Here is a 23,926-nt window from a genome sequence, read left to right as displayed (position 1 = left end):
GGAGGAGCTGAAAAGTCACATTGTCAAGAAGAATTTGTGGCCATGTTTGCAATCTACTACAAGAGCCTTGAATATGCTTGGCACACAGTGGGTAGTCAAGGTGTTGTAAGACTTAAAAGGTAAATAATGCCAAATAATGTCATTGTCCATCCCTTTTCCCCCTGCCATTGGCACATTTATCTCCATGCCTCCCATCCATTGTTGGGATCTTTGAACTGGGCCAAAACTTTATTAGAAAGTTTATAGCCCTTGACAAATATGATGGCTTTTCTCTGTTTGAGAGTTTCAGTTCACAATGGGCCTCTTGGCCCAACTCATCTTGATGCTGGAGCACCTTGCTGGAACCCTTTTTCTGTCAAATCAGGGTCAGCCTTAGCTGGCCACACCTCCTCCTGCCAGTTGCTGCCACTTGGGTACCCCCGTGGCGGCTTCTTACACGGCTCCATTCAAGATGTGAGATTCACCATGTGAATGGCCAAAACGTTGGGTGGAATGGAGAGCCTTCCATGGGAGAGCTCTCCTTGTAGTGGAAAGCCAGAGATGGAAAGAAAAGGAATAAACAAAAATTTGTTTTACTTACCACCTAGGCCTTGTAGTTGGTGAGTCCTTGCAAAATAAAGATAATGCATATATAAAAGAGTTCCATAGCATTAACAGTCAGATGCTGGTGGTTAAGGAGCTTGTGCCATTCTTACTGAATAAAAATGGTGGAGTTGGAAAAGGTGACAGGGTGTCCTGGCTGGATGAGCTCATCCAGGGCCTGGTAGGTCCCCACCACAAAGCCCACGAAGCCCAGGATGCTGATCAGGGCGTCCTTGACGATGGTGAGGGGGCTCAGGCCCTCTGAGTAGTAGGTGGTGATCTCCAGGAGGGGCGGGAAGATGAGGGCCAGGGCACTGCTGCTCACGGAGCCCACTAGGGAGAGGACCAGGTCCAGGCGGGGGATGAGGATGGCCAAGATGCCTGTGGGAGATGATACGGGATAGATAGGTCATCCCAGGTTTAACCAAGCTGCGAAAGTTTGTTTTAAAAATCCTTTTCTTAAAACATAAACCAGTTGTTTTTCATACATCCAGTTTCATACAGAAAAAATTGAAAGTCCTACAATACCCCCAATCGTATTCACTAGATGTTACACATTAAAAATTCGGTGTGTTTCCTTCCAATAATTTTTCTAATTTATAGATTCATATTTTTGTGAGGAAAAACTACCCACTTCAGTTCCGTGACGAGGGCCTGCAAATTTAACACATGATAGACACATTAAATAGGAGGAAAGACAAAGTTTATTCGGGGCTAGGGAGCCTTCAGGTGAATTGGCTCCTGGAACAGCCAAAGATAGGGGTTCATATTCCCATTTTTTAAGGGTGCAAGGGAGGTGTGAAGTCTCAGATAAAGCTCATTTTAAGTAATTACCCAGTCTTCTTTCTGGCTGAAAACCTTCCTGAGAGGGAATGTATGGCAGCTTTGCTTTTCAGGAGGTCCTGCTTAATTTGGCAAAGGAAGCTTAGTTATAATTGTTTTCTCCCCCTGTAGCTTCTATTGGTTCAAATGTTTTTATCTTAAAATAATTTTTATGCCACTAAGGTACATTTTGAATCCATGCATATTCAACGATTAAGCTCTTCATAAGTAACACTAGGTAACAGTGCTGGAAACTGTCCCAAACTATTTAGGATGTATCAATGCACAAAACAGACAAAAACTGAAAAAATAAAAAACAACAGCAGCAGCCTTACTTCCTAGCGCTAACATTTTAATAATTAACACGACTAGGAGCACCTCTTGTAGACATGAGGATGCAAAATTATTTCTAGGAGAGAGGAGTCTTGGAATAAGATCGCAGGCTCTCTCTAAAAGTGTCTTCTACATACATGTCAGAAAACATCTGACAAAGAAACACTAAGAGCTACAGATTTTGACATTCTATTTTTTCCTCATAGGATGTTTTACAGGCCTGTGCTTTTACATTTTTTATTTTACTTGATGCAAAATTTTCACTGAAACTGACCAGAAGCCTCCCCCAGGCTTCTTGTGGAGGAAGAGTGTGGGACAACAATGAAAACAGGCCTGGAAGGCAGGATTCTGGCTTCTCCTTTGGGTAAGTCCCTGTCCCTTTCTCTGCTTGTTTCCTCATCTACAAAGTGGGGATAGATGATATCTACCCTTTTAGGTATTATGGTTCATATTGCAAATGGTGTTAAAGTTTTAAACAAGTAGCCCTGGCCGGTGTGGCTCAGTTGGTTGGGCCTCATCCCGTGCACCAAAAGTTTTCCAATTCGATTCCCGGTCAGGGCACGTGCCTGGGATTATGGGCTTGATCCCTAGTAGAAGTTGTTATTTTTATATTTAGGACAAATTCCTTCAGCCCTTTGGAGTCTCTGTGATTCTGAATGGTAGTGTCCCTGCCTCCTAGGATAAATTGGGAACAGATCACGTCAAAGGAAGAAAATCAGTGTCCAGAGAAATAAATGGGCTGGTCTGGTACAGCAAGAAGTAAGAGGGAGATTCTTGGAATCACAATTAAAGGAGCCTTAGGGGCAGCTTGGCTCTATCACACCCAAGGCAGGAATCTCTATCAAATCCTTTGTTCCTGCTAAGATACTCATAGAAATGCGGTAAGGGGATCCCGGGGCCTGGAGCAGGGCGAGGGCTGTGAGGGGCTGAGTGGGGCCAGTGAAGCCAACAAGTGAGCAAGGACCAGCCAGGGGGCAAGTCCAGTTGACTACTGCCAGTGGGGAATGTGACCCTAGAGTTGGTAAATCATTCCCCCCAAAACTATTAGAAATTTGGATTTGTAAGTGAAATCTGCCACATTTTGAATGTTTGCCCGGATTTATACATTTATACATTGTGAGGGTCAAACAACACATCTCTGGAGACTCACCGACTGTCGTTTTCAACCTCCATCCTAGAGGCGGAGGGTCTGGCTCAGGACTTAGATGACTTGGGTTCAAATCCCACCTCTGGCACATCTTGGCCAAATACTTATCGCTCCCTGCATTGGTGTTCTCATTTGAAAAAGCAGGGTGTCTCATAATCCTACCTCATAAGAGTTCCTGTAGGACTGAATAAAATTCTATAAAATATGGACTAAAAAAGAGCTTAGCACAGTGCCTGGCACACAGTAGATGCTTAATAAATATCAGTTCTTATTATGATTATTGTTTGATAAGCTGTGCCACGTCCTCAGGCTGCCCAGCATCAAATCTGTCTTATTAGGTAGATGTAAGAATTAGCTTATCCCTGAGGCTTACATGAATTACTACTTGCCAAGCCTTTTCCGGTCCTTGAAATTAGTGCTCAATTTAGTGCTCAATCAGTGCCGATTATTACGACTATCTTTTATCATCTGGCTGATTTCTGACAGCCCTCAGGAAAAGAGCAACATTGTTCTCTGCCTTCTACTCACACGTCAGGCAGACCATGGTGAAGCGGATGGACAAGTCCAGAAGCAGTGCCCAGCGCTTGGACACCCGGGAGATGGCGGAGGGGATGATGATTTCTGCAGGGACGTAGAACTGCAGGGCGTAGGAGAACAGGATGCCGGCGATGTAGAGGAGCTTGACCGACTGGTACAGCCTGCAGGACAAAATGGTGATGTTTTCTATGACCACTGGGCTCTGACACCCGGCCTCTTCAGACTATTAACCTCTGACCTTAGGACAGTCCCTCTGGCTGCAGTTTTCTTGTCTAAAAGTGATGGGGAGGGAACTTCTAAAAGCCAAAAGGGAGTCACAGCAGAGCACGCAGTGAAAATAGACTGATCCATCATGAATTTGAAAAGCAACAGTTGAGAGGGTCATCTCTAAATAAAAAGAATCTTTAGCCTGGGTATAATAGTATATAACGCCTGGTCATGGGTATATATAACACCTAAGCATGGGTGTATATAACAGCTGAGCACGGGTATGTATAACACCTGAGCATGGATATATATAACATGGGTATATATATTAGTATATAACAAATTACTATCACTTGATGCTCAATTTTAGATTTTAGGAAAGAGAGGCTCAGTCTGGATACTTTGTCCCGGGAGAGACAAGTGATAAGTGGCAAAGGCCAAAAACCCTGGGTCTGAAAGACTCTGGTCCTGTGATCTCTGACAATCCTTAGGAATTCTCTGGATTCCCCCCAAAGCTCTTGGCACAGTTCCTCAACAAATGCTTCTAGTAGGTTGTGAAAACTGCAGAATCCCAAATTCTTGGGGGAAGAGGCAGTCTACAAATAGGGCTGTGTGAGGGCTGGGGGTGGGGTTGGGGGGTGGGTAAAGGAGGGGTAGGATTATTTGCAGGCATCAGATTAGAAGCAGAGAGAGTGTGTGATGGGGGATGTTGAGTTTTATTAAAGCCTTTTCTGACCTATGGAGTTATGATATTTTTCCTTTAATCCACGAATGTGATAGATGGATCTTCCCATGTTTAATAAACCTGTGTGTGTGTACATGTATGTCTGAGTCTGTGTTTAGGCCATTCTTTAAAAAGCTAACTTCCACATTTCTGCATTTCTTGCTCACAGTAGTCCTGATGCCTAGAATACCACTTACTCCATTTCCATCTGTCCCAAACCCCACTGATTTCTTGAAATTCCCGTCTTTTGAGCGGGTATTACATGCCAGATGCTTTTAACATGCCCAATTCAATCCCATGACAATTCTGCTTTATAGATGAGGAAACCAAAGGTCAGAGAGGTTAAGTAAATCATCCATGACCACAAACCAGGAGGCAGTATTACTGGGACCTGGACCCAGGAGTGCCAGAGTTGTTCTTGTCTGGACAGAGTTGCCTTGTTGGACAACAAGATTCTCTGTTGTCCTATTCCAATGTAGTTTCTTTCCTTGAAAGTCACAAGGCCTCTTTGCTTCTCTAGAAGGCTTCTTTTCCTATTCTGTGCTATAATTGCTTATTATACTATGTATCCCTTCCCCACTCCCACTGGATTATGAGTCAAGGAAGACAGTGAAGCTGAAATTCATAGTCTACTCACATCAGCATACTCCATGCCCCCATGTGCCTAGACTGGCATATGCATATAACTGGCCGGCAGTAAACGCTTGATGAATGACATTTATCAGCTTGGGAAAGGTACCCCACTTAAGGCCAACTAAGCCTCCAAGTGCCCCTTAAAAAGGAAGGCACCCATGCCGTAGCTGGTTTGGCTCGGTGAATAGAGCGTCAGCCTGTGGACTGAAGGGTCCCAGGTTCGATTCCGGTCAAGGGTATGTACCTTGGTTGCGGGCACATCCCCAGTGTGGGGTGTGCAGGAGGCAGCTGATTGATGTTTCTCTCTCATTGATGTTTCTAACTATCTCTCTCCCTTCCTCTCTGTAAAAAATCAATAATATATATATATATATATATATATATATATATATATATATATATATTTTTTTTTTAAAAAGGAAGGCATCCTGGAGAAAATGCTCACAATGCAATATGGCTTCGTGTGTCCATTTAAATGTGGCTCTGTTGAAGTCTGGCTCAGCTAACTGTTGCCTGAACTGAGTGCATTTGAAGAAAACATTTTTACAGTGGGTCCTCCCAAATTGGTTTTTGTTTGACTACTTTTCATCTTAGCTACTCTGACATGGGGATGTGCACCACAGGCCGTAGCAAGCAAGACTTGGTAATACAGCCTTCGCAAATATAATTGCTAAAATTTTTTTAAATCCTCACCTGAGGATTTTTTTTCATTAATTTTTAGAGAGAGTGGAAGGGAGGGAGAGAGATAGAGAAACATCGACGTGAGAGAGACATATCAATTGGTTGCCTCCTGGGGATTGAACCTGCAATTGAGGCACGTGCCCTTGACCAGAATCGAACCCAGGACCCTTCCATCTGTGGGCCAATGCTCTCTCTACTAAGCCAAACAGGATAGGGTTTCAAATATAATGAAAAGTATTGCCACCCACCGACTCCTCTCTCTGCCTCTTGCCCTCCCCTAGACCTTTCCCTTCTCTCCTTAGGTGACCAAGGATTCTCACTTCTTTCCTTTCTCCCTAAATATGTCCTCCTTCATTCTGAGCTAACAAGGCCTCACTCAACATGAGAGGCTGTAGTTAAAGGAGGAGCTCCCTGAACAGAGAACCCAGAGCCCAGAGCTCCAGCAACAGCTCTGCTTCTCCCTGGGGAGGCCCTCTAGGCCTCAGTTTGCCATCTGTGGGAGGGAGGAGGAAGTGACCTATACGTTCTCACCCGGCCCTGAGTCCCCCCCGCCCCCCACCAGAAGGCCCATAAAGTTACCAGCAGTTGGGCAGGTTAAGGGTTATGCTGGCCTTGATGTTGTTTTGAAACTGCAGGTAGCCCAGAACCCCGAAGCCAATGTACAGGGCAGTGATGATGGCCATTCCCAAAGACAGGATAGCTGGGAAGCGGCGGGAATCCTTCATCTTGTTTTCCAGGGGCAGAACCTACGGAAATAACACAGTGTGAGAAGACAGCAGGAGAAAGAGGGCCATGACGCAAAGAAGAAAGGCATCCCACTTCTGGGTATATACCCAAAGGAGCTGGAAGCAGGAACCTGAACAGATATCTGCACACCCATTGTTCAGCATGATTCACAACAGTAAAAGGTGGAAACTTTTTAGAAAAGTGTCCATGGATGGATGAATGGTTAAACAAATGTGGTATACATACACCATAGAATATTATTCATCCTTAAAAAGGAAGAAGATTCTGGAATGTGCCACAACATAGACGAACCTTGAGGACATTATGCTAAATAAACTAAGCCAAACACAAAAGGACAGATACTGCATGATTCCATTTATACGAGGTACCTGGACTAGTCAAATTCATGGAATCAGAAGTAGAATGATGGTTTCCAGGGACTGGAGGATGAGGGGAATTGAGGAGTTATTGTTTAATGGGTACAGAGTTTCAGTTTCTTGAGAGAAAAGAATTCTGGACATGGATGGTTGTGATGGTTGCACAATCATGTGAATGTCTATCATGTCACTAAATTGTGTGCTTGAAATGGTGAAGATGATAAGTTGTGCTAGGTGTGTTTTACCACAATTAAAGAAGTCACAAGATGAACCCGGGACCATTCAGAGCTGGGAGGTCCCCTCGGGTTGTCCAGGACCAAGGAGCTCAGCTCCTTGGGGCAGCCCGATCTGGGCAGATACATTTTCTTTGGCCAGCATAGCCTTTAAGAAAATTGAATGACTATGAATGTCTTTAGGCACAACATTCTTTCCCCATTCACCAGGCCCCCCTCTTTCACTCACACTGACATATGCCTGCCTCCTCAACTACACCGCCTTCCAAAGGAATCTGAATCTGAGACTTCCGATTCCAGTGTACTCATCCCTCCCTGTACAGACGGGGAGGCTGAGACGCAAGTTACACGGTGGGTTGGTGGCACAGCTGGACCAGAGCTTCCTGGTTCCCCAGTAGCACATTTCTCCCCAGACCATGTTCTTAGGATCCTTGCACCCCGGATGCATCCCTGGCTCTGAGAGCATCCATCTGGAGACCAGTCTGCCTCTTGAGCCTGCTGGGCACCCAAAGGTCACTTCTGTCTTTTGAACCAACGCTGTGAAGACCACAACTCTATGAAGCTTGTACTTGTATAGGGCTAATTTTACAGGGGAGGAGAACAAGGCTCTGAAGATGAAGTAACGTGCCCCAAGTTACACAGCTTGCAAGTGGCAGAGCCAAGGTGCAGACTGGGGTTGTCCTCCAAAGTCCAAGTGCTTGCTTCTACTCAATTCTGCCTATACTCCTACAGCACTGGGTATGTGTGGTCTCAGTGGGAACGTAGCATCTAGGCCCTGGTATCGTTAATGACTTTTTGTCCTACATGCATCTCCTCCCTGCCCCATGCATATGGGAACTGCGTGAAGGGAGTGCTATGTAGGGGTCACTGCTGTGCCTTTCCACTTCCTTCTGGGTGAGGGGCAGGTTCGCAGTTGCAGCAGGTATTCAGAAAAACATCCTGGGGGTTATGTGGAGAGCAGACAATCCACCCTGAGCTTTCCCACTCTGTAATGCATTTTAGCTGCATAAGTTCTCCCGGCTAAAAATAATCTTTTCCTTAGGCCAGAACCAAGGAACCACGGCCCACAGAAACAAGGCTGAAGTATATTCTGTCTGTGAACTAGCAAGCCTACTCCTAGAGAGAGAGAAATAAAAACATGTTCCCACAAAACCTGGACGCAATGCTTATAGCAGCATTACTCATCATTGTCAATACCTAGACACAACCCTAATATCCTTTTACAGGTGAATTGGTAAATTGTAGTGTTGCTGCTACAGTGGATGCTCAAGAGATAGAAAGCAACCAGCTACTGACACATGCAACACTATGGTTGATCCTAAATGCAGCTAAGTGAAAGAAGCCAGTCTGAAAGGGTTCCATACTGTATGATCCCCTGCATATTCTGGGAAAGATAAGGCAGTAGAGACAGTGAACAGGTGGTAGTTGTTAGGGATTAATAGAGGTGGGGGAGTTTTTTGTGGTGAGGGAATTGTTCTGTATCCCAATTGTGGTGTATCTATGATTCCATGCATTTCTCAAAACTTACAGAAATGTACAACTCCCCTCCAACTCCCCAAAAGTGAATTGCATTGTATATAAATTAAAAAGTTATATACACAGCACTGTCCTTCCTCAAGTGTGGAAGTAGAGACTATGTAATAATCCATCGTAAGGATACAGTACTTTCTTGTTTAAAACTCCTTTACGTTTCATCAGATCCTGTCATTTAAATGGTACACCTCCATCTGCCTTGATTTTAAAAGGTTAGGAAACACATGTTGACATGAAGATACATGTTTCATAGGTGTACTGGGACAAGAATGGATCTCTCTCCTGACTGCCTCTCTGTTGTAACCTGCTTTTCTCCTGCTGGTGACAACTGACCCTATTGAAGCCAGAGGTTACTTTCTCCCGTGTGCACAGAAACCCAAAAACCCAGAGCACCCAGCACCCGCTCAGGAGGTCACCCACAGCACCAGGGAAATTCCACCCTGATTCAAACCTTACAAAGCCAATGCTTTCAAATGAAAAAATGGCTGTTCCGAAGAAGAGAGAGTAGGTCTTCCAACTTGTTACCAGTGGCAACTGGCTGGGGTCTGGAATATCCTATAGGAAAGAGATATGAGGTAAGACATTAACCCTCAAAGCATGTTTGGGTTCTTTTAAGAGGGCATTCTGAAAGTAGACCTGAATTTTTAAAAAAATTAAATGTCAAGTAATTTAGAAAACTTCAAAAGGAAGTAGGCAACAATCCAAGTTGATTTTAACACTGCACAAGAACAAAGAGCCAGGGGGGTGGGAAATACCAAGGTATTGTCAAAGTATTGAAGAATCGATATTTCACAAGGGAGTTTGGTTTATCAGAATCCAACAAAAGAAAGTCTTGCACACCTAGGTTAGTGCCAGCCTAAAGTGCTCAAGAACACTTTGTACAGTGGTTATGGGTATTGGCAATTACTAAGTTATAGCGATAGTCCAGGGAGCCCAAAGGAATTAGTTAAATATAAAAATCTCTTCTTTTTCAATGAGCTACAAATTGAAGAGGAGGCCCTAGCTGGTTTGGCTCAGTGGACAGAGTGTCAGCTTACGGACTGAAGGGTCCTGGGTTCAATTCCAATCAAGGGCACACATGTCCAGCTTGTGGGCTCGGTCCCCAGTAGGGGGCATGCAGGAGGCAGCCAATCAATGATTCTCTCTCATTGATGTTTCTCTCTCTCCCTCTCCCTTCCTCTCTGAAATCAATAATACATATAACACAAATAGAAGAGGAGGAAAATGTATGAAATAAATATGTTATGTACCTTGTGACCTAGAATGTGAAAATCATTACAGAACCATTCCTCTCATTGAGCAACCTTTGGGATTGTCCAAACAAGAACCAAAGGTAACTATCTCATTAGAAAATTCAGTTTTGTGGAATTTATCAATATTGCCTTAAGGAATATAAAACTCACTTATAGTTACCCCAAAATATTTGCCTAATTTGTTATTATTACTAAATTCCTTGCGACTTCTGAAAGAGAAAAACATCTGAAAGGTATTAGGTATGATAAGGGGCTTCTGGGATTTAAATTTCTGTGCAGTCTTGTCCATTGTAAAATAAAAATTAGAAAGGATAGAAAAGTAGGAAATTGAGGGAAAATCAGTATGTGTAAGTCAACTTCAAAGATGTTACAATTTACATTGTGATAGATTGGCTTTTGGCCTTTCAAGACTCTATATCTCTGTGATAAAATATGAGGGTTTTTTCCTCTTGAGTGCCTGAGGGGGTGATTTTGAGTGCCTGGAATTGTAGCCTAGAGTATGTAAGACCAAACAGATGCAATCAGATAGGAAGATGCTGCTTTCTTTCTGCCTTTTGCTGCTACTCCAGCCATTACAGGAATAATCTATCATTCACCAATTAAGATGCTTTCCTGGCAAAGCATTTTTTTAAGCCAGAATTTGACACAAAACAATGATTGGAGAAGCAACATGCAAGAGGAGATATCCAGAAAAATGAGATTTCACAGAGACATCTTTGTGGAAGACATGTTACACTGAGGCGGGTACCAGGCTGAATAATGAGGTAAACACTTACCTACCCTCACAGTGTTGGTGTCAGGTATCAGTCTATTATTGATTAAAGGCTCTGCCCCCGGCAGGAGTCAGATGTGTGGTGTGCACTAACCTTGGCAATGTACTGGGCGGTGATGATCAAGCTGACCAGCATGCTGATGTTGGCCAACATGGAGAAGATGGACAGGACCCTGAGGTTCCTGAAGAGGACCAGCAGCATCAGGATGGGCAGGAAGGCGAGCATGTAGAGTCGAGAGTCTATGGTGGGTGTGAGAATCACCGTCTCATTATAATGGCAATTGCTGGAGGTGCTATTAACAACTTCTACCACCTGAGGAAAAAATGGGAAAAGCGAGTGGAAGAGTCAATAGCTGGTCCACAGTCAAACTCCCTCCCACAGGGCTGGAATGTCTCACTTGAATTAGGGTGAACTTAGGAACTTCTTATTGTAAATCTTCTGCACCATACTTCTGCAAAAGACGCAGCACAAATAACTTTAATAAAATTACTAGCCCTAGCCGATGTGGTTCACTGGATAGAGCATCAGCCCTCAGATGGAGGGGTCCCGGGTTCAATTCCAGTCAAGGCCATGTACCGCAGTTGCAGGCGCGATCCTCAGCCCTTGTCAGGGCTCGTGTGGGAGGCAACCAATATATGTGTGTCTCTCACATCGATGTTTCTCTCTCCCCCTCCTTCCCTTTCACTCTCTCTAAAAAATCAGTGGAAAAATATCCTCAGGTGAGGACTAATAAACAAACAAAAAAGAAGAAGAAAAAGTAAAATTAATACAAAATAACTGTATTTATATTGGCTATTTATCAGCTCTTGGAAACTCAGCATCCATTCCTCCTGATTTTGATTTATTTTTTTGTGCACTCTCTCTCACCCAGACACAACTTGCGAGAACTGTAGGTCACAATCATAGGGCAGAACTAAAGGACAGGCCTTTGACTCAAGTGAGGGCATTCACCATCTCTCTCTGCAACCTGAATCTAAACAACTAGCAAAATGACAAAATGACACGGGGACAGAAAAAGAACGGGTAAAAATTAATTCTGACAAGAAATCCCTGAGGAGACCACGTCAGTTCTATGTATATCTCCCTAACTGCCCTGGTTCCTGTTCTTTTCTGAGACCCATTTATTTTATTTTTTTCGCTGTCTTTCTCATTTTGGAAGTTTGCCAATATTCTTCTACTACACTTATTTTTTTGCTTACTTGAGTTCCCCAGCATCTGTTTCTTTTGCTTAAAACAAACAAAGAAACAAAAATATCATCGCTTAACTGTTTCTTAAATAGACTAATACTGGCATTTTGAGTGAGAGAACTCTTCTTGTGAGGATTGGACCATTCATTGCAGGACATTTAGCATCCCTGGATCCCACCCAATGAAATCGATTAGCATCCCCTGATTATTGAGACAAACAAAAAATACCTTCCTACACATAGTATAAACACCCACTGGCAAAGTCAGGGGCAGGGGAGGGATGGTACCATCCTCATTTAGAATTAGCATTACTTCACTGATAATGTCTTACTGTGCAAGCCACACAATCCACTGCAGAACAATTAGAAACTAGAGTTAGGCAAGAAGAAAATGTAAAGCAGTGATCACCTCAGTACCTGTGGGTAGCCGCAGTAATGCCTTGGAATATACGCATCTACACATTTTCCATACAGTACAACAATGACATGTATAATATGAATCCTTTCTATTTTACAAGACTGCGATCATAGCATACACTCTTATTTTGAAATGTCCTTTTCATTTAACAGCATATCATGAATACTGAAATAAATCATTGTCTTGGTTTTTTTTTCTGATTCTTCACTACAGTAGGAAGAATACTTGGAACACTGGCCAGGCATTCAAGGCTCTCCATAAATGGGCTCCATTCAGCCTTGAAGGCTCTTCTACAACCATTGTATTGCCTCTCCTGAGCAAGTCCCCTGCGTTCCTGTCCCCAGGTGTTCACTCCTCCTTTCTCCCACCTTGGCTGCCACCAGTGCTCTTCAACACCCTGCTCAGATGCACCTCCCAAGGGAGCCTTACCTTGCTCCAACGAGCTTCCCCTCCCCCCGCACATTTCTACCCTGTAGTTCACAATTAAGTATCCCAACCTCAGGGTGTTGTTAGTAGTGTCCTGACCTGGCACCAAAATATCATATTGATATTTAACTTTTTATATGCTTTAGAACACATTCCACCGAGCCTGCAAACTCAAGACAATGCTTGCCTTGTCTCTGGACAGATGATAAATAAAGTTCTGCTGATATCAGATTGATTTCCAAGCAGCAATCTGGCAATGTGTTTTGAAAGCCTTCAAAACAAACTCTTTTATCCTTTAAGAAATACATACTAAGGAAATAAAGGGGTGTACTAAGACTTGTATGGAATATAATAGAGTATAAATAAAGGGAAACAAAATATCTAACAATAGAAGACTAAGTCATGGTCAATCTGTGTGAAATACTAGTAACCTATTAAAAATTACATTTAAAACTGTAAGGAAATTGCAAATTGCTAACCAGTTAACAATAAATTAAAACAATAATTGTGAGTAGTTGCACTAGACTAATTTTGCTTTGTTTTCAGAAGCAATATAACATAGCGTTTAAGAACTTGAGCTCGGATATCAAAAGGCCTGCAATTTCTTTTATTGATTTGAGAGAGAAAGAGAGAGAGAGAGAGAGAAAGAGAGAGAGAGAGAGAGAGATACAGATGTGAGAATCATTGATCAGTTGCCTCCTACATGCCCCATGACTGGGGATTGAACCTACAACTTGGGTATGTGCCCTGACTGGGAATCAAACCCACCACCTTCTAGTGTATAGGATGACACTCCAACCAGCTGAGCCACACCAGCCAGGGCAAAAGGCCTACCTTTTTAACTGTGTCTCTGTGACCTTATATACATTAATAGAGTGTATAGTACCAGTTTTCTCATCAATACCTATTCAGATAAGGTCATAGAGAGAATTAAATGAAAGCATATAAAATGTTCAGCACTGTACCTGACACATAATAGAAACTAACTTTGAATGCTTACTATATTTTTCCTTTCTAAATTTTTTACATTTTTCTACTTCTGATATTACCATAAACAGAAAAAGACCCCTAAAGAATGACTGACTATGGATGGCCTCTGTTATTGCTCATATTATTTTGATCAAATTGCTCAAGATAAATTTCTGGTTTAGATTAAAAGAACTTACTGGGGACAAGAACTGTAAAGATTGAACTAACAGTAGATAAAGATGGCCCAAAGAAAATTAGGTGTTAATGGAAAAGACCCATATCAATTTTAGGAGGGGGTTAAGGATGATTAAGCTCTAAAGCAAGATTTCTTCTAGTCTAATTTAATTTATTTTTTTAAATATATTTTTTATTGATTTCAGAGAAAAAGGGAGAGGGAGGGAGAGATAGAAACATCAATGATGAGAGAGAATCATTGATTGGCTGCCTCCTGCACACCCCCCACTGGGGATCGAGCCCACAACCTGGGCATATGCCCTGATGGGGAATCAAACCGGTGACCTCTTGGTTCCTAGGTCAGCTGAGCTACACCCTACCGCTGAGCTACACCTGGCTGGGCTTCCAGTCTAATTTTAGAGACCAACCTTAAGGAAAAGTCCAGGAGTACTGTGGGGAAAGTAACCACTTCCAGAAATCTGCAGATGAGTGAACTCGGAGAAGTCTGGATTTTTTGATAGCATCTAGTTTAACTTTCTTTTTATATTAATGAGGACACTAGGACCCCCAAAAGAAGCAGCCATTTGTTGAACAACTAGTAGAGGATCCTCCTTTTCCAAGTCTTTTACCCTCCCACCTTCTCTAGAAGACTCTACCTGCTTTAAATTATCGGCCAGAAACACAATGTACACACAGCAGAAGCCCATCTGGGTGACTATAAGGAAGAAGCTCACCATATGCCTGGAAGAGAGGAGAGAGAGAGAAAGAACACTTGTTAAAAGAGTTGGCTTGTCATATCCATTTCTTGCCCCAGGGGTTGGTGGCCTTGTACCAGCACCCTTGGTCATGCCACCACAATCAACAATGGGGCAGCAGTAAGACGTGAGGTAACAATAGTTCTTTTATAAATATGTCTCTCAACCACCCTCACATTCTCAGCTCAGCAAGTGGTAAAATTCTTCACAGTCAGGAACCTCTCCCCACCTGGCTCTGAGGCATGTCTTGTAACTGATACTAATTAATGTAGGGCAGTAGGCACAATGTTCTTATTAGCTATTATTAATATTTAAATTTTTTTCTATGTGGGCATTGAAAATACACAGAAAAATAACACATGGTCCCTTCCTCTAGTGGTTTATAGACTAGTGGGCAAGATGGACCAAAAATAATATGGCTCTAAGGGCCATGGTCAAAAGGGCATTTTACCCAAATTACAGAGCAGATAGCCTTCTTAGAAACACCAATACCCAAGTGAGAGTTTCTTGTGAAAGGGAAGCGATAAAAGAAGAAAGAAGGCGGAGGGCAGATGGAGAGAAAGAAGTGAGGAAAGCATTTCAGCAGAAGGATTAGACATTTCTCTAGCTGCCATGTGGAGAGCACACTGAGGGAGCAAAGCTGAGGATGGGAAGGTTGGGCAGGAGATTCTTACAATAATGGAGGTGAAAGATGGCAGCAGCCTGGACAAAGATGTGACCATTAGGATGAGAACACTGAAACATTTTAAGAGATACTAGGAAGCTAGAACTTACAGAACCCAGTTGGGGAAAGGAAACGGCCGAAGGTGATGATGGGTTTTTAGCTCGGGCAACAAAATGAAGTGGGATGCTCAGAAGAAAGAGGAGTTTTTTAGGGGGAAAGGGAAGAAATGACACATTCAGTATTTGAATTGCTGAGCTTGAGGTTCCTACAGGAGACAACTGTGTATTAAGGTCTGGAACTATTGATTTGTCAATAATAGATAAAGCCTTGAGAAGACAGATTAGCAACCAAGAGTGTGCAAAGTGAGAAAAGGAGAAGGCAGCATTCAACCCTTAGAGAACACCAGCATTAAAAGGAAGGATAGAAGCAAAAAATTCCAGAAGAAATGCAAAGGAATGGCCAGAGAGGTGGGCAGGAAACGAGGACAAAAATAGTTTAATAGACGCCAAGAGAGGAGAGAGAATGTTTGAAGAAGAGAATAGCCAACTGGACCCAGTGCTGCTGAGAGGTCCTCTAGGGTGAAGAAGGTGCAACAAGGAGGTCTTTCAGGATTTTAGTGGGAAGAACTTCTGTAGACATTTAAGGACAAAAAAGGCCAGGTGACCCACGAAAGAGGCATGAATGGGGTGTTCAGAAGTGAGGTCAGGGGGTAGGCTGTCCTTTATGGAAGCTAGACTGTGAGCTCCATTTTGCTCATTGTTTCCGATCTACTGCCTGAAGCACTTCCTGGCACATTGTAGGCGTTCAACAGATATCTGTCAAACAACCAGATGCTGAATATGAGATAGGATGGTGGCTAGAGGATGGTGTAAGGTTCAGGAAACTCTATTAACTTATTTTATTATTTTTGAGATGGAGATACACGAACACATTCAAGTGTTGAGAGGAGGAGCCCGTAGTTCAAAAAAGTTCTCAAGTTACATGAGAGATGATTTGTGAAGCAAGATTTCGAAAAGAGAGCAGGAAAAGCTACTTTATATGCCCAGTGAGCAGAAGGATTTGAGGGGTTGTGACAGGCAAAAACCTCCTCTTGGTGAAACAATTGGGAAAATTCTGGTTATCATCCCACAGCCTTCCTAGTCTGCTCACAGCGGAATTTATTAGTTCAATACATGAATGGGCTTTGGGCCAAGGGAGATGCCAGACCTGTGATGCTTTTAGACCACATTAAATGAGCAGGGCACACCTCAGGTACTGCAGTTTGGGGTTTGAGGTATCACAATTCAAGGGAGCTAGACTTTGACAATTGAGATGGTGCTCAGAAAAAAAGTAGACCTATAGGGTGGGTACAGGCCTGAAATCAAAGACAAAAGGGTGAGTTTAGTCCTGAGTACCAGAGGACAGAGGGTGTTGCCTTGTTCTCTGTTATCCCTGAAAGCTAAAAGGTGGGCCCTGCAAGAGGAACACTTCAGCTCACTGAAGGGTCATTAACCTATTGGTCTGTCTCTCTCTTTTCTTCTCACTATAAACTTTCTAAGAGACCTCTTCTGCTCCCTGGCTTCTGGGCTGATCACTTTGATTCTGCATCTCCTGCATGAAGATAGGTACAAACCTATACATACAACTACCCACTTGAATATCTCCCAGGCACCTCAGACACAACCTGTCCAGAACAGAAGTCATCAGAAATCTAAGTCAACTTGGACTTTCTCCTTTTCTCACAACCCCAGGACCCAAATCGTGACCAAATTCATTTTTCTCCATTCCCACTGCTGTCAGCTTGGTCCCAGCCATCACTACCAGCTGCCTGGACTTTGACCATCGTGTCCTCATGGGTTTGACTAATCACTTCTTGCTCCTTTGCAATCTATTCTCCTTGCCGAAGCCAGACAGACCTTTAAACAATGCAAATATAATTACTTCCTTGATCAAAATCTTAAATTACTTCCCTTTCTTAAAACCAATGGTGTCCTGGTTGCTTAAAAAAAGAAAAGAACAAAACCTTTAAGAATGTCTAAAATGTACAGCCAAATCAGTCCCTGGATCCTTCTTTAGCTTCATTTCCCTGACTCTCAGCCCTCAAGTTACCCGGTCTTTCTATACCTTGAAACTGCCACTTCCTGCTTCAGAACCTTCAGATGTTGCTTTTCCTTCTTCCTGGAAGGCCCTCTAGGCTCCTGCTCATTTTCCCACAGGTAATTCCTCACACTTAAGAACTTCCTTCAGAACTCATCACCACTGTTTTGGCCCAGGAATTCCACCCAAGCCCACACACATCTCTTAGCTACTTCTTTCCTTCATTGTACTTACCCCAGTGGTTATTAAGTAACTGTGTCCTAAACTGTTTAACACCTGTCTTCTTCCCCACTGGACTATGAGTTCTGTGAGGCAAAGCCTTGTGTATCTTGCTCCTCACAGTATTTCCAGGGCCTGGTACATAGTAGCAACTGGATAAATGTGATTTAATAAAAAAACTGAAGCCCTGGCCAGGCCGCTCAATTGGTTAGAGCATCGTTCCAATACACTAAGGTTGTGAGTTCGATCTCTGGTCAGGTCACATACAAGAAGCAACCAATGAAAGCATAAATAATTATAACAGCAAATTCATGTTTCTCTTTCTCCCTTTTTCTCTCTAAAAAAATCAATAAAAAAGTGGATACTATTAAAGCTGTATAGCAAAGGGTGAACACCCTGTCAATGGAGGTATACAAAGAGGGGGCTGGATCAGGAAGGTTGCCAATGAATCCCTTCCACGTGGAGAGTCCAACATTCTGTGCTGTAAGAGCCAGCTTTCCAGGGAAGAAGGCATGGCTGATGGCCACACTTCTAGCAAAGCAAGGACAAGTTACCTTCCCCAGTGAGCGTGGTCCCGGAGCCAGGTATTGGGGCTGGCCTCTAGTCCGTGCATCACTGTATCCCCATAATCCATAAAGGGTTTGTTAAGCCTGCAGGAGAAAGTGCATACACAGTTACTGAGAAGCAATTTAATCTGAGATCATACACTGAAAAGTCAGGAGACACACAGCAAGGCAGGACCAGCTGGAGTGGAAAGGACACTGGGGCAGTTCAGACTTTGCCACCTGGTGGTACTTCCTTGGTGGCTTGTTTTCTTTACCTGTCAAGGGCAGTAGTTACTATACAATACACACGTTGTATGGGTACAGAGTTTTTATATCCATGATCCCATTGGATCCTCATGACAATTCTCTGAGGCAGAGTTAGGCATGGATTGTTTAGACTCAATTTACAGGTGAGTCAAGAAGATACAATGGCCTGATTGACAGCACCTAGTGAGTCACATGGCAGAGCCTCACCTTACCTCCCTGCCCTCAATGCTTTTCTTTTTCTTGGCCTTGTTGGAAGCAATCAACTCTTATTATGTGGAGGATGTCCCTGAGAACCAAGTACCAAAGGAATTGACACGAGGGCGCTGCTTTCCTCACCTGTGGCAGAAGCGCTGGGCACACCTGACCAGGATGTGCATACAGTGCCAGGTGATGAGGCCCATGGCCAGCAAACTCAGCGGGCCTATCTGAAGAAAGGGGGAGCGAAGGGACGGGGGAAGAGAGAGGAGAATGAATTGTGAACAACGCTGCGGGGAGGCATTTGGTAGTGCAGATATTCAGGACTCAACGAACTTCGTAGCAATGCTGGTTTGCAAGCCTATTTTAGCAGCAACAGCTATTCTTTCAAAGATAATCTCATGGAGTATTCCAATGAAGTACAGAAAGCAATGACAATGGGGAATAGGGGACCCAGGATTCTGACCTTTAGTGGCCTCCGAGGTGTCCCCGAGAATGAGTGCTCTGTAAAGCACAACTGGAGAGGTGTAGTCCAATCCCTGCGTTCTACAAGGGAGGAAACTGAGGCCCAGAGAGTGGACAAATAACTTGCAAAGGCCACTCAAAGTCTGTGGCAGAGCCAGAACTCATACCCAGATTAGATGTCTAGACTCCAAGTCTGGACCAAGCTGCCTCCCAGAAAGACTGCTCATTGCAAACCGTTATAAACCCTTGCAGTGGTTCTCAACCTTCTGGCCCTTTAAATACAGTTCCTCATGTTGTGACCCAACCATAAAATTATTTTCGTTGCTACTTCATAACTGTAATGTTGCTACTGTTATGAATCGTAATGTAAATATCTGATATGCAGGATGGTCTTTGGCGACCCCTGTGAAAGGGTCGTTCGACCGCCAAAGGGGCCGCGACCCACAGGTTGAGAATCGCTGCCTTAGAGCCTCTCCCCCCACCTCCCTGCTATAACCCAGTCATATTGGCCCCACCTACGGCCGCCCTCCTTACCAGGAGGCCTGCGTTTTTCACAGCCAGGGGTAGTCCCAGGATCCCAGTGCCCATGTTGCATTTCACCATGTGAATCAAGGCCTGGAATGCTCTAAAGGAGAGTGAAAAAAACATGATGGTCTGGGTGTGTGGAGGTGAGGAGATCCAACAGACACTGCCCTGCAGCATACCAACACTGAGTTAAGGTGGGCAGGTGAGCTCCTGGCCATCTCTCCGTCCCCATGGCCTTGCCTGGCACCTCTGAGTCTCCTGGAGAGTGACCAGCCATTCTGGTTTGTCCAGAACAGTCCTGGTTTTAGCAGCTGATATTCAATCTATGCCATTATAACACTTACTATATAACAGACATTATGCTGGGTGTTTTACATGTATTTTCCTATTTAATCCTCTTGTCAAGGTGAGGAAGCAGATGAGGAAACTGATGATAGAGGTTTCTTTTTAATGACGTGTCTGAGGATATACTGGGGAGCCAGGATTTGAACTCAGGACTGCTTCTGAGTCCCTATTCTTCACCCCACTTCTACTGGACTGCTTCCTGGAAACAGGCCCAGACAGATGAGTAAAGGGGCACCCCCACTTCACAGCCATGGACACTGAGGTTTAGAGTGGGAAGCAAACAGCCCAAGGTCATAAAACTAGTAGCAGAGACAGGATTGAATGCGGAGAAAGGAGAAAGGGGCAGGCAGCAAAGAAATCATTGTGACTTCTGAATAAATAGGTCAGATGATGTGGGTCCCCAGGTGCAGTCTGTTAGGACAGGGTCATCTGGGGATTGAGCTCCAGAAGGGTACTTCCCCTCAGGCCAGGACATCAAGCTGAGGAATGGCATGACTCCTCCCATCCCAACACAAACACAAACCCAAACACCGACACTCAGACCCTTTCTTTTTCTCTTTCTTTCCCTTTCTTTCCTTTTTCTCTTTCTTTCTTTTTCTCTTTCTTTCTTTCATTCTTTTCTTTCTTCCTATTCATTTCAGAGAGGGAGAAAGATAAACATCAATGATGAGAGAGAATCATTGATCAGCTGCCTCCTGCACACCCTCCACTGGGGATCGAGCCCTTCAAGGCCCTTTCTTGAAGACCAGAGGACAAGATCTACACCTCTAGAGATAAAAGTTCCAGGGAAGTACCCTTTCTGTTGATGAATTACACAGCAACCTACTTTGGTACCTCTTTGCACCTGGACCAGGTTTAAACCAAGGTGAGTATTGAATTTACATCCACAACTTAGAAATCTTAGAACCTCCGCCCCCCACCCCACCCCCCCAGGAGAGCTTTCCAGAGAGGAGACTTATAAAATGAGTAGCAGAGGTATTCTGGAAGGAGCTTGGCCTCTGAGGTTGGACAAACCAGGGATTAAAACCCAAGGCTACTACTTAACTAGCTGTGTCATCTTGGACGACGATGTGTCCACATTGCCGACACTGTAAATGTTTGGAGGAAGGATATTTTGGAATAACTGCTTCAAACACCCACACCTGATGTTAATCTCCAACTTCTCTAGCTTTCTAAAGATCTGCCCATCAATTTGTTAAGGGTTGAAGAGAACAACTGGAGGAGAAAGAGAGTGAGAGTCTCTGCATGGCTTCCTCTCTCCCTCTGGGTGTCAGCATCGCTGACAGAGCACAGTGCCCTGTGACCCTCCAGTGAGGTCCTGTTTTGCAACTAGAAAAAAGTCAAGGGGTCACTTTGGAAATTTCTCACCAGAGGACTTAGGAAATCAAGATCTAACTTTGGGCAATTCAGCCAGTTTAAAAACACAGTGTGGTGACTTGTGCAAAGCGGTGGGTTGGAAGGCAGGAAACCTAGGTTTTAGCCCTAACTCCTTTGGTCGCCTTGGACCGGCACCCTATTCACAGCAGCCAACACTTCTGGACACTGCACTTGGGGGCTTTATGTGCCATTCACCTGCACAGCCTTCCCGGGAGGAGCAAGCTGTCACCTCACAGAGGAGAAGCTGGGCCACGGAGCTCTGTCACTTGCTCGAGCTGGTAAGCAGCTGAGTGGGAATTGGAAGTCAAGTCGGCTGACCCCACCGGTACCATGCTCACCAGACTAATTTTACCACTTCCCTCCAAGCCAGAGGGGTCCTCTAGTTTTCACATGGATCCTTAAGTGCTGAAATTGCCACCAAACCACTGTCAATTCAGGACACAAGAGCTAGTTGGTTCCCTCAGGACCTCTGATTGAGAAATATCCTCACTCAGCATGGATTGCCCCCGCCGCCCCCCCCCCCCCCCCCAAGTCTAGAGAGCTCATGCTCAGTGTCAGGCATTCTCAGCAACCTTCAGAACTAGCCCGGGGGCAATAGAACCCTCAGGCTCTTTCTTTAAGACAGATGTCAAGGTTATTGTGTCCATCCCTCATCCCTCCATTGCCCTGCAGAGAGGGCAGTGGAAAGGGGCTTTGCCTGCTCCTTATAGTAACTTCTCCCTCCTTTTGCAACCCGCCCCCTCACCATCACCCCTTCAGATTGAATTTCCAAGGCAGCCTCCTTACATTCACACTGCCACCGATTTCTTTGTTTTGCATACGGGGAAACCGAGGCTTAGAGAAGTCAAGGAGCAGGTGTTGTTTCTACTACACCAATGGTGTCAAAACCTTCTTAAAGCAGCAGAGCTGTCCACCACTGTGCCCTTCCCGCCTCCCCCACACCCATTTCTTCTAAGTGAACTAGCTGCTCTGCTTGAGTGGTGGAGGCCTATGGAGCTGGAGCCCCATAGCTTGGCTTTCCAGCCTAAACCTTCAGTAGGCCCCTCCTTGTCAAGGTTTGAAAGCCTCATGAGTGATCCTCTCCCCCACCCCCTCCCAAATCACACCCCAGGGAAGTGGGAGAAACAGGACTCTTCCACAAACTGGGCTTTGGATGTCATCGCTGCAGGCAGGTGTCATCTTCTCCTCCAAGAAGTGGGGGATTCTGTCCCACTCCCCAACATGGTCAAAACGGGCCAGGAGCAAAACTGACTTGAGGGCCAGCACCGGATTCCAGCCCCCACCCTGCCAACGATCCAGTGGATGGCCTGGGATAACTGAGCCTCAGTTTCCCCACCTGCACGTGTTGGAGGCTAGTTCGCCATACTGTAAGGGCTTTGTGACCGTCTCCACTCCTGCCCCTGTTAAGCTCTCAGCCCAATGCAGCCTACAACTGCCCCTTTTGCAACCTGGTCAGACAGCCCACCCGCCCACCCTGACCCCGGGGTCTTTGCCAACGCAAGCTTCCAGGCAGGAGGGCGGACATGGGATGGGAGGAGAGAGCACTCACGTTATGCCGTTGGTCTTCTCCAAGACCGGCAACTCCGATGGGCGCCCATCCAAGAAACCGGAGTCCTTGTTCTTGGCACTTTTGAGAGGTGACCTGAGGTCCAGTTTGAGGTCAACAGCTCCCTGGGGACCCCTGGCACTCTTTGTTCCAGGCATGGCTGCTTCAAAAAGAGAGGGCCCTGGGTGGTGAGGAGGGCTGCGTTTGAAGGAGGCAAGCAGGGAGGTGTCTAGTCAGGTGCAAAGCCGGACTCAGTGGCTGGTCCCTTCTTAGCAGGCTCTGGCCAAGCTGGAGTGAGGCTCCACCCCCCTCCCCCAGAGAGCGCTCCTGGCCCAAGAAGCAGTGGAGGAGAAGCCAACGGGGAGGAGGAGGAGGAGAAGGGAGGGGTTGGGGATGGGAGTTGTCATCCACCCTTACCTAACAATAAATAATAATGGCAACAGTGATTGATCATTTCAATAACTATTATTTATTAAGCACTTCACTAGGGGATAGATACTCTTCTAAGTGCTTTACCTATACTGTATTTTCTCAATTAACCCTATAAATTAAATAATGAAAGCAGGCTCTGAATTAAATGAACCTGCCTAAGTTCAGAAACCTAGAGAGTGAAAGAGTAGGGACCAGAGCCCAACTCCCCAAGCCTTCTAACCGGTGGGCCATTTCCGGCATTCTGAGAGAACGCCCCCACACTCCCCGCCTCCGCAGTCACCCCGGGGCAGGGCTGCAGGCTGCCGTAAGGTGTCCTTTGGGAAGCTCCCCTTTCTGCGAAAATAGTTGGGGAAAAAAGTAATCACTCACTCACGTCTGTGTCTTAGCTCCTGTGAGGCTCCAGGGAGAGAGTAGCAGAAATTCTTTGTGGAAAAGTGGGTAGAGGCAGAGGTTGTACAACCCCCAGTCTAATTTCACTGGGCAGGACGCTGGGCCCTGGGCCGGGAGAGGGTGTGATTTGCCTAAGGTCACACATGTCATTCTCACTAGAACACTGCCAACAAAGAAGACCCTGGGGGTTTCTCTGGTGTTACACCCTGTCATCATCATTCCTGCTTCAGTAACGGACCGGGACCAGCGGGCCAAAATGTTCTCCTCCCTCAAAATTATAGCATTTTACTGGAACCATACCCCTCCCGGTGCCACCATCTCATGTGGCCAACAGCTCTGTTTAAATATTTCACAGCTAACTGGTAGCATCCGAGAGGTTTGTCTGGTTCC

General features: G+C 44.9%; 1 protein-coding gene across 1 annotated transcript; it reads right to left on the bottom strand.

Annotated features, from left to right (window-relative positions):
• Nucleotides 1-691: 691 nt before the first annotated feature.
• LOC118658386 (proton-coupled amino acid transporter 2-like) lies at nucleotides 692-22,872 on the bottom strand. Its single transcript, XM_036313876.1, has 10 exons — nucleotides 22,718-22,872; nucleotides 19,456-19,546; nucleotides 18,598-18,686; nucleotides 18,004-18,099; nucleotides 14,392-14,476; nucleotides 10,655-10,873; nucleotides 8,992-9,090; nucleotides 6,246-6,412; nucleotides 3,413-3,582; nucleotides 692-963 (listed from the first exon to the last, which is right to left on the bottom strand). The coding sequence occupies exons 1-10, from the start codon at nucleotides 22,870-22,872 to the stop codon at nucleotides 692-694; spliced, it is 1,443 nt and encodes a 480-aa protein (XP_036169769.1).
• Nucleotides 22,873-23,926: the final 1,054 nt, after the last annotated feature.

Source organism: Myotis myotis, unplaced genomic scaffold (genome assembly GCF_014108235.1).
Source record: "Myotis myotis isolate mMyoMyo1 unplaced genomic scaffold, mMyoMyo1.p scaffold_m19_p_6, whole genome shotgun sequence".
NCBI lineage: Eukaryota > Metazoa > Chordata > Mammalia > Chiroptera > Vespertilionidae > Myotis > Myotis myotis.
This window is presented reverse-complemented; position numbering and strand designations above follow the sequence as displayed.

Bases quoted from the DNA above. Each gene is read 5' to 3' on its own strand.
- LOC118658386 (XM_036313876.1), bottom strand. From the start codon at position 22,872: ATGCCTGGAACAAAGAGTGCCAGGGGTCCCCAGGGAGCTGTTGACCTC. The intron at 18,687-19,455 runs GTAAGGAGGGCG...CCCTTTCTTCAG, and splicing joins TGAAAAACGCAGGCCTCCTG to ATAGGCCCGCTGAGTTTGCT. The intron at 10,874-14,391 runs GTAGAGTCTTCT...TTTTTTCCTCAG, and splicing joins TGGCCGATAATTTAAAGCAG to GTGGTAGAAGTTGTTAATAG.